The sequence below is a fragment of the Ambystoma mexicanum genome, chromosome 5q (genome assembly GCF_040938575.1).
Source record: "Ambystoma mexicanum isolate Mex_15411 chromosome 5q, UKY_AmexF1_1, whole genome shotgun sequence".
Lineage (NCBI taxonomy): Eukaryota > Metazoa > Chordata > Amphibia > Caudata > Ambystomatidae > Ambystoma > Ambystoma mexicanum.
The window spans coordinates 234,234,708-234,249,599 of NC_090933.1; the positions used below are offsets into that span (position 1 = coordinate 234,234,708).

Here is a 14,892-nt window from a genome sequence, read left to right on the forward strand (position 1 = left end):
TACCTTTGCATCAGTTCCTCTGCACTCATTCGGTACCTAGAAGTATGGGGTGGGGGGGCGTGTTTTTCTTATTCTTTTGCTACAGTACTTTTTCCATGCTATTGACGTCACAAATTTATATTTTTCCAGTGTCTGAAGCTTATATTAATTCATAGTGATTCTTTGCATTTGTACTGTTGGATAGTTAAGAGTGTTTGCCAGGTTCTACATAAAGATAAGAGGAGCAAGAGACCATGGGTGTGTTTGTATGATGTATGTATATATATACATATATATATATATATATATACACATATATACTATATACACACACACACACAAACTCACACTGGTACCTGCGCCCCCTGCCCCAATAGAACACCATATTCACTCGGGCACTGTGACTCCATGGAATTGTTGGTTCGTGGAAAATGCTTCTGTGTGCTCTGCTATGGAGTTGTTGATCTCCAGGTGCTCAAGTTGTTGGGGCCGGTTGTCTGGATACTCGCTATTGTCAAAGGACACCTGGTGTACACATTGCACGTGTGTCTTTAGGTTCCCTTTCTGAGAGGCACTGTATGGACAATATCTGCACTGGAATGGTCTCTCCCCTGCAGCACAAAGAAAAAAAACAGGAAAACAGAAAGTAAACATCAGATTAAATGTGCTCCTAATATAACCTGCTTTTCCAAAGTAACATCCCATGGCATTTGGTGCTGGCCCGCCCCTCAGCAAAGAAGATCTGCCTGGCTTTAAGTCTCTTTATGTTTATTAGCATAGCATGCATGTATTAGGAATTCAAATATGCTAAGCATCCTTTAAAAAGAACCTTTGCGAGGAAGGCATGTCAAGTCCTTTAAACTGCATGGCAATAATTGCAAAGCAGCAACATCAAAAACAAACAAGAGGCAAGGAAAGAAAGATCAAAAAGCGGGGGAGCGAGTGGAGAGGCAAGGCGAGAAAGAATGGGAATGGGTGAGTGCCATATAAAGTGGCAGGGAACATGCGAGAGGATGCAGGTGAGATACAAAGAATAACAGCTGCAAAGATGTCAAGAGCAAGGGGTCTCAAAACAGAACGAGGAAGAAGGGTTGGGAGAGAGTGAGAAAGAGGGAGCAAGAGATGTGTGGAGGTGAGAGGAATTTAGAAAGAGGAAGAGGGAGAACGGAGAAGGAGGAAACATGACCTCAAGAGACAGGGAGGAGAGAGGGTAGAGAGAAAAAGAGAAAGACAGGAAAGAAGAGACTGCAAAAGAGACTGCGTGGCAAGTGATGGGGAAATAAAAGCCGAGACACATAACAGAGAAAGATCAATGTGAAAGGGGAGCAGTGAAAAGGGGGAATATATAGACGGAGGCTGATGGAGATGGTAAGAACGTGAGAGGGTGTTGCATGTCCTGTGGGAGAAACTTTGGTTACAAAGCGTAAAAAATGAAATGTGGAGCAAATACATAGTAACGTGGAGGATTCAGGAGACTTCAGGGCACTATGGAAATTGACGCTTCTCATGCAACCAGAAGAACAGGGGAACTTGCTCGGACTAAACCGAGCACATCATGCACTGCGTCCCATTAATACCCATCATGTTGGGTGAGGGTGTAATGAGATGCTGTAAAGCAAAGCGAAGGGCATGACGAAAGTGTAAAAAAACACAAGCTAAGGGGTCACTGGCTATGCCAGCAAATGATAGTGAGAGCCCTTGCAGTCAAGGCACCATGCGTGGTGAGTTTTACAGTTCACTGCAATTGCACAACCAATGCAAGCTCCTATTTGTAAACGTTGTATCCGTAACAACTAACCTATCTGTGTCTGGAGCCATGGGTCTGAGGTTTTCACAGTTTCTAGAAAACGGATTAAAACCAATGTTGCTAACCAACGGAAAGACACTGTGAACCCAGGAGACACGCAGCAAAGTGTGATCTGCACCGAACACGGCACTGAAAAGGATGTTCCGACTGAAAACTGTAACTTTCTGCCTGTGATCACAAACGGAAACATTGAAATGTCAATTTAAGAGGTGCACAGGACCGTTGAGGAATTTCTGATATCTCTGGGGTCCCAACCTTTAAGAATAGAATCGGGTCACAGGAGAAGTGAAGGTATGCCAGAGAATCATATCTAGTGTGGCTAAGAAATAGCCCCACAAGAACGCAGTCAAGTGCTTAGCTCAGGAGAACCTCTAGATGACTTTCCAATGAAAACTAAAGAGTGGAAGATCATAAGGTGCATGGCCCAGCCAGTAAAACCATGTTTTTCTTCAGCCAGATAAACCACCAACCATTCCGTCAACAAAACATCTTGACCCATTTTATGTCGGTCAAGCCTTACCAATATGAGAGTCGAAGGAAAAGGGGTCACCTTTGAATTGAATTTAACATTTGATGTCTAGAATAGATCCCATTCTTACACACACACAACTGTTGTCTAAAGAACATAGTACTTTCAGCAAAGAGGGATTCATAAGAGCACCTGCTGTCATCAGAAGATGTTTAGGTGGACACATGGGGTCAACAGAAAAGATTATCCTCACCCTACGCGCAGATGGTCTCCTTTCAGAGATTTCAGCAAGGTCCGAGGGCCCGACTGCCTCAACCCTACTCGCCACCATACTCACGTAGCCACCAATAACTTTCAGGAAAATGCGGAGTGTATAACAATGGCATTGCATATGAACTGGATGCTGCACAAATTCAACAGAAGAATTGGGGGATTTCTGCTGGGAGAACCCCCACAGGAGAGCATCAGGGTTTCAGAGTACCAAACCAAGAAAGATCAGAGTTCTCCTAGGCCTGCACTGCAGCAGACCAGGCAGGGCAAGTGTCATGACATGTTTAAACTGATGCACCTACCCTGCCAAGAAATAGACACTGCCACATGTGCAGGCAGAAGTTGGCATCCATCTTATTTGCTGATTTTATCTTAGAACATTATGGAGAAAAAACAAGAATACAAAGACATGCTTTATGTTCTCACTATACCAGTGAAGCATGAACATTCTTTCCTACCTTAGCTGTACTAATGCAACTCACCACAAAATCTATCTATGCTCTAGATCCAGCCCACCAGCATGTCAAAAGACAGGTTTCTGCTGGACGCTGCCAAGGCCTGGGGTGGCGGATACTTTCTTTGTGTGATCCTTAGATATGGCCGAGATACAGTATCTCTAGTATTGCTCACTTCACTGCAAAGCCAAAAAAGTTAACCTCTATATATATATATATATATGACAATGCATTAATTACCGTAAAAGCATTTCTGATGGTTGTATCTGCTTAGAATCACATGCTGTGCATAGGTCCGACATCCAGTGGTCACTGCGGAGTATTGCATTTTGTTTTTCGTAGTCGAAAAAGGGGACGTCGACAAGGCGTGTCTGTAACATTATCCCTATAGTGACGTGCGTTGTACCCACAATCCCTCACGCGTCGAGGTCCCTCTGTTTGTATTTTTCTGCCCTGAGGGAGCCTTCTAGACGTGAGTGAGTACAGAAAAGAGAGAAATATAGAAAAGGATGTCTATGTTCCTTCCATCCGAGCGGGGAGGAAGGGTGGGCGCATGTGAATCTAAGCAGATACAACCATCAGAAATGCTTTTACGGTAAGTAATGCATTGTCTTCTGATGTTTGTTAATCTGCTTAGAATCACATGCTGTGCATAGACTAGCGAGCAGTACCCAGAGTTGGCGGTGGGTTATGAGAAGGAACAGTAGAGAAAAGATGTCTTAATACTGCCTGTCCCACCTGGGAGTCAGATCTAGAGTGTGCATCTAGACAGTAGTGTTTTGTAAGGTGTGCACAGAACTCCAGGTAGCCGCTTTGCAGATGGACTCAAGGGGAACATTTGCAATGAAAGCTATGGAAGCCCCAGTGCCTCAAGTGGAATGTGCTCTTGGCTTGAAGGGTAGTGCTCTCTTAGCAAGAGTGTAACAGAGAGTGATGCATTGAACAATCCATCTAGATATAGTGGACTTTGAAACTGCATCTCTTTCTCTTCCTGCTGCCACACAGACAAAGAACTGATTAGTCTTTCTCAGTGGTCTGGTTCTTTCCATGTAGAACATGACAGCTCTGCGTACATCTAGTGTATGCAGACTTTTTTCTCCCAAGCTGGAAGGGTTTTGAAAGAACGTTGGTAGTTCTATTGACTGGTTTACATGAAATTTCGAGATGAATTTTGGTGCAAACCTTGGGTGTGTGCGTAGAACCACCTTATCCTTGTGAACTGTTACGAAGGGGTCTAGTACAGAAAGAGCCTTTAGTTCACTTACTCTCCTAATGGAGGTGATAGCTATTAGGAAAGCAGTCTTAAGAGTGAGGTCTTTAAGAGTTGCCTTGTGCATGGGTTCGAAAGGAGGGCCCATGAGTCTAGAAAGTACCACATTTAAGTCCCATCCGGGAGCTGGGTTAGCTATCAGAGGGTGTATTCTCTTCACCCCCTCCATGAAGGCCTTGATAACTGGTATCTTCCACCACGACACTTTAAGTTGGGAAGTGGTGTATGCAGAAAGTGCTGCTAGGTGGACTTTAATGGAATTGAACACTAGACCTGAATCCAGTAAATGGGTCAAGTACAGAACAATGTTAGTGGGAGAGCAGTCAACCGGGTGGATGCTCTTACCTCTACACCAGATGACAAATCTTTTCCACTTGCTAGAATAGCAGTGGCGAGTATTAGGTTTTCTGGCTTGCCTGAGGATGTCCATACATCTCTGCGGGAGTTGTAAATGTCCAAATTCTATGATCTCAGGAGCCAGGCTGCTAAGTTCATGGTCTGAGGGCATGGATGCAGTGTTCTGCCCTTGTCCTGTGACAGCATGTTGTACGGGCAGGGAAGTTTCACTGGGGGAGATAGGGACATCTCCATCAAGTGAGCGAACCATGGCTGCCGGGCCCACATTGGGGCCACTAGTATCATGGTAACCTGCTCCTGGTGCATCTTGTGCACCACTTTGTTGAGAAGGGGAGTCGGGGGAAAGGCGTAAACAAATTTCCCTGACCATTGAATCGACAGACCGTTCCCCTTGGACTGGTTCTGGGGGTACCTGGAGGCATAACTTTGGCATTGTGAGTTCTCCAGAGTTGCGAACAGGTCTATTTCCGGGAATCCCCATTGCGTGAAGACGTCTAAGACGATGTCTTCGTGCAATTGCCATTCGTACTCTTCGGGCAGGGGGAAGTCTCTGCTGAGTTTGTCTGCTAGCAGATTGAGTTCCCCTGGTACATGTTGTGATAGTAGGAACATCTGTTTGAGAGCCCACTTCCATATATTCTGGGACAGCTTGGACAGTCCTGGAGAGTGAGTGCCCCCTTGCTTGTTGAGGTAGTACATGGCTGTGGTGGTGTCTGTGAGGACCAATTCTGCCTTTCCTTGTAAGTGTTCCTGAAAGGCTTTCAGTGCTTTGAACACCGCTAGTAGTTCCAGCAGGTTTATATGCTTGGATGCTAAGCTCGGAGTCCACACTCCGTGAGCAGTCTGATGGGATAGGTGAGCCCCCCATCCTGCAAGGGATGCGTCTGTGGTTAGAGTGGCTTCCACTGCGGGTGTGGCAAAAGTTTTCCCTAATAACAGGTTTTCTTTTGTCCACCACCGTAGCGAGAGAACCAAGGTCTGCGAGACCACCACTAGATCGTCCCATTGTCCGCTGGCCTGACACCACTGGCTGTAGAGCCACTCTTGCATAGGGCGCATGCGCAAGCTCGCGTGAGGTACCAAATAAATACATGACGCCATCATCCCTAGCAAGCGCATTGCTTTGCGTACTGTCACCTCTCGACCTGCCACATAATGGGGGATCTGAAACAGGAGCGTCTATTGCCATAGCTGCGTCTGTTAGGGGGCCTAGAAATTTGGTCAAGAGTCTTGATGGTATCAAACTCTTTCTTCGCATGTTCTAGGGTCTCATCAACTGCTTTCCCAAACCGATGTGTTTGTTCTATGGGCTTATTTATCAGGGAAGCCTGGGTTTCCGGCTTAAATCCCGAATTGCGCAGCCAGACATGGCGTTTGAGAAGTATTCCCTGAACCAGGGAACGGCCAGCCGTCTCTGCGGCATCTAAGGAGTTCTTTACGATGCCCTGGTTTACAAGAGTTCCCTCTGAGATTATAGCTAACAGGCGTGAACGCAGGGGTTCTGGTGCGTCCTCTGCTTCGCTGCGCAGCTTGCTCCACCGTGCATCTGCGTAGCTAGCTAGTAGGGAATTGTTATTTGCAATCCTAGTTGAGAAGGCGGCGGAGGTCGTGATTCTCTTCCCAAGTGCATAGAGCTTCTTGCCCTCTTTGTCAGGTGGTGCCTCACTAGTGGATAGTGGTACCCCCGCTCTTTTTCTTGTATTAGTAACTACGAGGGAGTCCGGAATAGAATGTCCTCTGATGTACAAAGGGTCAGAGGACGAAGGGCTGAAGAGCTTTTCTATCCGAGGGTTGGCCCCTCTGACTAAGGCCGGATTGGAAAGGGAAGGAGTTATTCTTCTCTTTATAGAAGCCAGGAGTGGAATAGACTGACTAACAGGGGCTTTTTCTTTAATAACTTTCTCTACAAAGTCTATGTCAGGAAGAGTCTCCCCTGTGTCTATTTCAAAATGCGCTGCTGCCTTGCGCAATAGTGCATTAAGTGAAGGTTGGTCATCTATGGGAGAGGTGTTTCCAATAGGTGAATCCTTGGGAGGAGAAGGGTGAAAGACATCAGGGTCTGAGTGCACTGATGGGGATTGCCAAGGCTGCACTGATGGGGATTGCCAGGGCTGCGAGGTAGCTGTATCTTCTTCAAAAGCTCCTGCACTAGTGTAAGGATCTTCTTCAAACCCCTCTTCCTCATGTTCTCCCTCTCCACCCAAACACTCCTCATCTTCCTGGAGGTATTGCTCCTCTTCAGTGAGGTCATATGCGTCTGTAGAAGGGGGAAACAGCCTAGGAATCTTGACCCTAGGGTCATCCTGGGGCCATTCCCTTGGTCTTTTGGGTGTGGGTGGGTTTTGGCTTCCCAAAAACCTTTCCATTTTCTCCATACAAGAACAGAGTCTTTCAAGGGTGTCATGGGGGACACCTGAATAGTCTAGAGGGGGGAAATCAGTGTCTTCACCTTCAAAACGCTTAGAACGCTCCCACAACGTCGAAGAAAGGTTTCCGTCGCCCTCTGAAAAGCCCTCCGGTAGTTCAGAAGTGCCCTTAGATGAAGGGGGCAGTTGCTGGCTACTCTTGCGCTTTTTCGGCGTTTCCATAGCTTTTTGTGCGGTATTCGACGTTTGTTTCGTCGTCCGCTTACGTTTGTCTTCGGAAACATTTCTCGCCAGGCTCTCGACAACGAGTTTGTCAGTAGAGGGCTCTGGTGTCGACGTTGCCTGCGTTACGCATTGTTCCTCGACGGCCGCTCTATGGAGCGTTACGTCGGATGATTTTGAGGTAACGCCCGTGTTTGATGAAAGCCCAATCGCTGGTCGCGGCTGCGTTTGCGGGTGGGGCTTGAGACCCTTACGGTCTGAGGTAGACGCCGGAGTTCCCTGCGTCCCCTTGGGTGGTGATGGATCCTTCGTCTTCGACGAAGAAGAGCCGTGGGTTGTGTGCTTAGGCCTAAGGGGTCTATGTGCGTCCTTGTCGCCGGGGTGTTCATCCCCATAAGCAGGGCGTGAGCCGAGCCCGTCGGGGCCGGGGACAGACGTCGAGGAGCGCGAGCTCTCCTTCTGGGGGTTAATGACTTCCGTAATGGACGTCGAGTTATCACCCTCCTCGTCACTTTCTGTAACAGTGGCGGCGGGTGAGTAAACGGACTTCGACATAGCGTAGTCCGCCCACCTCTTAACTTTTTGTTCTTTAAGAGTTCTTGGTTTCAAGAGCTTACAGGCCGCGCAGCTGTCCTCCTTATGATCGAGGGGCAAGCAACGATTACAGAGCTTGTGTTTGTCCTTCCAAGTGTATTTGCCCCTACAGCGTGGACAAAACTTAAAAGGTGTCCTCTCCATAGCTGAGGCAATAATAACTGGTGATAACAACCCCAAGGGAAAGATAGGGGAGAAAGAAAGACATTCTCAAAGAGAAGATAAAAGTTTGAACCCCCACTCTCCCTACTGTATGTTGGCCGGCGAGGCCAGGTCACGTGTTCGGCAGCGCCGAAGGATCTCCTCCGTCTCTTCCCCTCCGTCGAAAACTTGCTCAGCGGAGAAACAGCTTCACAGCTAACGTCGAGGGGAGGGATCTTTAACAATATAATAAGTATAATTAAGGACCGAGGTCCGTAGTAAGTATTTGCAATGTCTCTCTAGGAGCTCTGCGTAAGGCGACCAGAAGCTGGGCGGAAAAAATCTGAGGGACCTCGACGCGTGAGGGATTGTGGGTACAACGCACGTCACTATAGGGATAGTGTTACAAACACGCCTTGTCGACGTCCCCTTTTTCGACTACGAAAAACAAAATGCAATACTCCGCAGTGACCACTGGATGTCAGACCTATGCACAGCATGTGATTCTAAGCAGATTAACAAACATCAGAAATATATATATATATAACTCGATTGCTCACACCCAGGCACCTGCAGTCCCTGTGGAGTTGTGACTGCCTGGGCTACCTGCTTTCTACCCTGGTGCCACCTACAGCGGCCCTACCCGCCTGAACTACAGGTACGCCTTTTCCAGCCCGGCTCCACCTGTACTCCACCTACAGCGGTCCTCCCCGCCTGAACTCGATAACTCACATCCAGGTACGCCTTCTTCAGTCCTACCCCTCCTGCATTCCTTCCGCCTTGTGGCCGTAACAACCACTGAGACTGCGGCTTTCACATCTCGCCTATCTTCCTGTCGCACTCCTTGCTACCCTCCCTGCATCTGCCCAGTGTGTTAGATTGACATCTTCACCACTACCTGACTGTCCATTCTGCATGGTGACCTGCCTGAAGTCCTAACGAGCTGATTCAGCAGTGTTTCATCGCCCTTTGTCACCTGGTGCATTGCCTGCGGCCTCCCTGCCATTGACCACGTGGTTGACTGGGACCCCCCACTACAACCATCTTCCTCTGCTGCTGCAAGTCCTCCCGCTGGTGCCTCCTTTCCATATTCTACGACTGCTGGCAATCCTCCCCGCCCACAGGTGGATGAGGTTACAGACCATCGCTGCACCAGCCATCTTACTTGACTCTCTTACTTTTCTCCTGATACCACCACTCCAATCCCGGATCCATTCCCTGCTGCCCCCCTTGTCCTAATGTGACTCCAGCCTCCTTGTATCCCTGTACCTCTCCGCATTCCTTGGTTGCGTTATTTCTTCCCCTGGCGCCTCCAAACGGTACCTGGTGCCACTGCTCTCCCCTTCTTATTGTGGATGCAGCTACCTACGCCTCCTGCACCTTACCATTCAGTTGCAGCAGCCCATAATTGCTACCTCATTTTTCCTGCCTCATTCACCTCGTCTCCTCCAACTAATGTGTCGAGTGTCTGCTCCCTCTGTCTCTATTGCTTCCTGCCGGCCATCTCTCTTCACTAGACCCGAGACCACCTTTGGCGCCATCCTATACCTACTCTTGATCTATCCTCTCCCCAGACCACACTTTGGTCCTCGATTGCACACTGCCCCCTTTCTGTAACGATCACACTGGTCTCTACCCCCTCCATCTCTAACTCCTATAACTATTGCCCTTCTCTACTCGTCCTTTCTCTGAGTCCTTTGGTATGCAATCTTCCACATCTCCTTTCTACCTCCCCCCCTCCACCCTTCCACCTTCTCCTTTCCCTCCTACTCTCCTCTTTCCTCCTAATGCCTAGTCCTCTTCACTATCCTCACCCCCACTCCTCCAGTCACGCTCCTTCCTTCTCTCACCGCCCTAACCTTCTTTACCCCCCTACCGCCAGCCACTCTGCACTCATGAACACTGCTCTCTGGAACACATGATCCTTCTGTAATAAAACCACAGCTATTCTTGACTTATTCTTTCGCCTTAACCTTCATTTCCTCTGTCTAACAATCCTGGATTCCCCCTCATAACACATCTGTCCCGCCTCCTTAAGAACCTCCTCCTTCATCCACACCCCCGCTCCTCTGGCCGTGGTGGAGGCGTTGGACTCCTCTACCATCCCAGATACATCTCCTCCTCTTCCTCTCCCAACTCTCCCTTCTTTCTCGTCCTTTGAATTCCTCTATAAGTCTTTTTCCTCTCCCCACTCTTTTTCCTTCCTGATCATCTATCGTCCCCCTGGCCCTCTCTCTTCCTTCTATGAAGACCTTGATCATCTCCTCTCACTTATCTCTCCCTCCCCCTCTCCTCTTTCAGTACTTGGCGACTTTAATATTCATCTTCCTTCTCCCCCTCAATCTTCTTCCCTCTTCTCCATCCTTGACTCCCATCTCCTCTCCCCCCTTCCTTCATCCCCTACTCACTCCTCTGGCTCCACTCTTGACCTCATCTTCAACTCGTCCTAACCCTCTTCCCCTGTCTCTTCTCTTCCTTTTTATCTCTCTGACCATGCCTTACTCTCATTCTCCCTTTCTCCTCTCTCGCAATCCCCTACTGCTAATCCCTCCCCTCCAATCTACTCATGTCAAGACTTTCGTGACTTCGACGCTACCCTCTTTTTCAACACCTGCTCTTCTTCTCTTCCATCTCTCCATGACTTTGCTTTATTCTCTGCGGACGATGCTCTATCCTCCCTTTCCTCCTCTATCTCCACTGCCCTTGATCAACTTTACCCCCTTTCTCTCTTCCGTCCAACCCGGAAGCCTTCTCAACCCTGGTTTACTTCCCATCTCCTCTCTATGCGGCGCCTTCTCTGACGGCTGGAGAGACTCTGGCTCAAAACTCCCTCGCTTTCTAATCAAACCTCTTACTTCTCTTACCATGCACTATACAACTCTTGTCTTGCAGTGGCCAAATCCTCCTACTAATCTAACCTTCTCCAGTCTCAAGCCTCCCACCCTCAACCTATTTTTCAAACTCTCTCGTCTTCTCTCTCCTCCTACTCCTGATCCCTCATCCAACTCCACACTTTCTCCCTCTGACTTTGCTAACTTCTTCTCCTTCAAAATCCTCACCCTCTGGCAAAAAATCAACTCCCTCTCTGACTCCCCCTCTCCTCCCTCTTCCTTCATGTCCATCTTCTCACCTGTTTCCCCTTCCGAAGTCTCCTTCCTTTTATTCAAAGCCCACCCCACGTCCACCCCTTCTGACCCTCTTCCCTCCGTTCTGATCCCCAAAATCTACCCTTCTCTTATCCCTTACCTTACCACTTTCTTCGACACCTGCCTCTCCTCATCAACCTTTCACTCTGCTTTCAAACATGCAACGATTATTCCTATTCTAAAGAAACCTTCTGCCGATCCACTTATCACTGCTATCTACAGACCTATCTCTCTTCTACCATTCCTTTCTAAGCTTCTTGAGCGCCTTGCCTACTCTCAGCTCTCATCCTTTGTCTCTACTTCCTCTCTCCTTCCTCCCTTCCAATCTGGCTTCCGTCCCAAACATTCCACAGAAACTGCTCTCACCTCTATCCTTAACTCCCTCCTTTCTGCTCGACATGCCAAGCAATCCTCTATCCTTATTCTCCTTGATCTTTCTGCAGCTTTTGACACTGTCCATCATCCACTCTTGCTCCACACTCTTTCCTCCTTCGGGTTTAAAGGCCCTGTTCTAAAACGGCTATCCTCTTACCTCTCCTCCCGTTCCTTCGCTGTATCATGGGGTGGCCAGACCTCTCCTTCCTTCCCTCTTATTTAGAGTGTTCCTCAAGGTTCTGTACTTGGTCCTTTCCTCTTCTCTCTTTACACCTCCCTCATGTCCCCTAGTATCTCCTCGTTTGGCATCTCCCACCATTTCTATGCTAACGATACTCAGCTCTTTCTCTCCTTCTCCTCCTTCTCAACTGACCTTCACCTTAAACTCTCCTCGTGCCTCACTGCTATCAAGAACTGGATTTCCTCCAGCTTTCTTAACACCGATAAAACCGAAGTCCTTTTCTTCCCCTCTAACTCTCTTCCTCCTCCCTCTCCACCCCCTTTCATTCGCTTTCCTCCCACCAATCTCCCTATCTCTCCCCAAGCTTTCACTCACCTCTCGCACCTGCCGATACCACCTCTACAATATTCGCAAAATCCGTCCCTCCCTCACATTCCACGCTACCAAACTCCTAATTTCCTCTCTCATCTTTTCCTGCCTCTTCTACTGCTCTCCACTACTCTTTGGACTTCCCGCATCTCATCTTGCCCCTCTTAAATCCATCTACCACTCTGCTGTTTGTACCCTTTGTCTCCTTACCTCCCGTGACTCCATCTCTTCCTCACTCTCTTACCTTGGCTGGCTACCATTTCACTTACAGCTACAATTTTACTTTCTCCGCCTTGTCTTCAAATCCTCCATGGTCTTGCTCCTCCTTATCTCTCCTCCCTTCTCTCCTTCTACTCCCCCTCCCGTTCCCTTCGTTCCGCTGATCATTTCCTTCTCACTGTACCTCCTTCCCCCTGCGCTTCCTCCCGTTTCTGCTCCTTCCAACTCCTTGCACCTCTGGACTGGAACTCACTCACTCTGACAATCCGCTCTACCACAACCTTCACCTCATTTCCCACTTCCCTTAAATCCCTCCTCCTCCACTCTCCTCCTTGAAAACTCCCCCTGTGCCCTTGTTACTTCCCCTCCCCCTCTCCCTTCTCTCTGATTTTCTCTCTCCCCTCTCCTCCTCCCCCTCTCTCCCTTCCATTACCCTCGTCCAACTCATATCCACCCTCCCCCACACCTAATCCCACTCCCCTTTCCCCCACCTTCAGTTAATTGCTCTTTGCACTGTTTTGTCGAATGATTCATGATGTAATTTTGCTCCCACTGTTATTTTGTTGTTATCTTGTATTATGTTGTTCCACTGTACAGCGCCTGGGTGTAAGGCGCTCTATAAATAAATCAATCAATCAATCAATCTCCATCTTTCTGACGTGCAGAAGTGCTATATCATCATTTGGGCTGCAGTTGCCAAATATTTAGGCCACACATGCCCCATAATTATATTTGGGAATAAATGCAGAGACCTGGATACAAAGGGAACATCTTCACATCTTCTCAATATACCACAGAGCTAACTGGCATCGAGAAAGCACAGGCCATAGCACTAGACCGACATTATCAATACAGAGGACATCCGAGGTCTCAACTCCAAGACCATCCACAAAAGCAGTAAAATTCCCAGACCCTTCTTCGCTAGCATGTTTATAGGCATGTATGTTTGGGGTTTATACAGAGAAAATCTCGCTGAAACGCTACAAAGCATCATGCAGCAAGGGTACATTAATATGATCCAGTTACACTCATAGGGATACAAGTATGGACCATCAAGGGTGCAATTAGGCAGCTAGGAGAGCGGGGACACAGAGGACTGCAGGCTAGGGAGGAAAAATCAGTGCCTTCCTATAAGAACCACCCGTTAGCGTGATGGCATCCCTATGCACGCTGCAAGACTAAGCGCTCTAAATATGCTTTCCTTGCCAATGGGAGCAGGTGATGATGAGTTGTACATGAATGCTCGCGGGCAGGGCTGGCCTTAAAAGCCACAGCGCCCCGGGCAGCAAATCAACAATGTGCTCCCTGCGCATCCCTAGTCATGGGAAAGGTGGAGCGTCAAATGTTTCAATAGGCACGGCAGGTGCCCTATTGTTATTAAATGCGCTCCGCTCCCAAGAGCAGACCGCTTTTAATTTCAATAGGGCGCCTGTTGTGCCATCTCCCACCATGCCAGCTCAGTGGAGACCTTAAAAGACCCCATAGAGCAGGCGTGGTAGTGGTCTAATGGCAGAGCGCCCTGGGCAGTCGCCCGGCCCGCCCTGCCCCAAGGCCTGCTCTGCTTGCGGGCCCTTTAGGCTTCTTCTGAATGACGTGCTATAATTTCCCACGAAAAAATTATGGCGGTCCAGAAGTAAACTATTTTTGCACATGTTCTGAGAGGTAGCGAGACAATCTAAAAACATAAATAATAATACAGAACAGGAATTGCTGTCTTCAGAGAAAAGGCCTTACACAGACAACAGTGGGCAGACTGGAGAGCATGAAAAGAGTGTCATCTGCTAACGACTTGCAAACTAAAAAGGCATGCAAGCATAACACCAATATCCACCAGAGTGACCTCCACGACGCCTAGATTCCTCACATAATAATCTCCAAATCCTTGAATGAGACAAATTAGGTTGCCATTTGTTTGTTCGTTATCTATTATTCTGAGTAATGGAATATTCACTCCGGCATAACTATTTAAAAATAACATTTGCAATAATGAGGAACGTGCTATTAATCATACGCTTGGGGGGAAAAAGAATCCATGGACCAGGCCATTACATCCGTATGTCAGCAAAATGCCACCATTGGGTGGGATTTAGCTGCTTACAATTTAAATTAACAGCAACAGAATGGTGGCCAACAACTGTGAAACAGCGAGCTCCACTTAAAGAGGTTTAATAGTTTGAGGCATACAGAAAGTTTTCAATAAATATGGTATGCAACAAAAATGGACAGCATACTACGTCCTTGCACTGTCATTTGAGTTTAAAGAAGATAAGGTGTACCGTGCAGTGCATACGTGTCGACGGTCCTAAGCGCGCCTTTTGCAAAATGTTTAGTGCGAAAAATGCATTGTGGTCTGCCATTTCTGCCAAATTCAACTTAAAAATCTGCTCCTGGTCTCTCCACTTTACTCCATTGCACCCACTGCCTCTTTTCCGGCTTTTCTACATAATCCATGGGATCTTCTCAGAACTCCATCCACTCCATGTACCCCGGTCCCTAGACTGCTCCAACCTCTCTAACTTAATGTGTCCGTAATCTGGGGAGTCACCCCGCCACCTTTACTCACTCCCCTCTAAGACTCATCCCTCCGCCAGCCACCCTCATAGATTACTCAATCAATCTTGGACCCCCGTTTCCTTCATGAGATGCCGCCCGCCTTTCTGGAGCAGACTCAC

The 14,892-nt window shown here is 48.1% G+C and overlaps 1 protein-coding gene across 6 annotated transcripts in view; it reads right to left on the reverse strand.

The window, feature by feature from the left end:
- Nucleotides 1-391: 391 nt before the first annotated feature.
- Nucleotides 392-14,892, reverse strand: part of ZNF516 (zinc finger protein 516) — a 440,923-nt gene continuing 426,422 nt past the window's right edge. For all 6 annotated transcript variants that reach the window (XM_069620741.1, XM_069620746.1, XM_069620745.1 and 3 more), the window contains one exon: nucleotides 392-590. In XM_069620741.1, coding sequence (XP_069476842.1) covers nucleotides 531-590 — 60 coding nt within the window. In that variant the 3' untranslated portion in view covers nucleotides 392-530. The remainder of the gene's footprint in view (nucleotides 591-14,892) is intronic.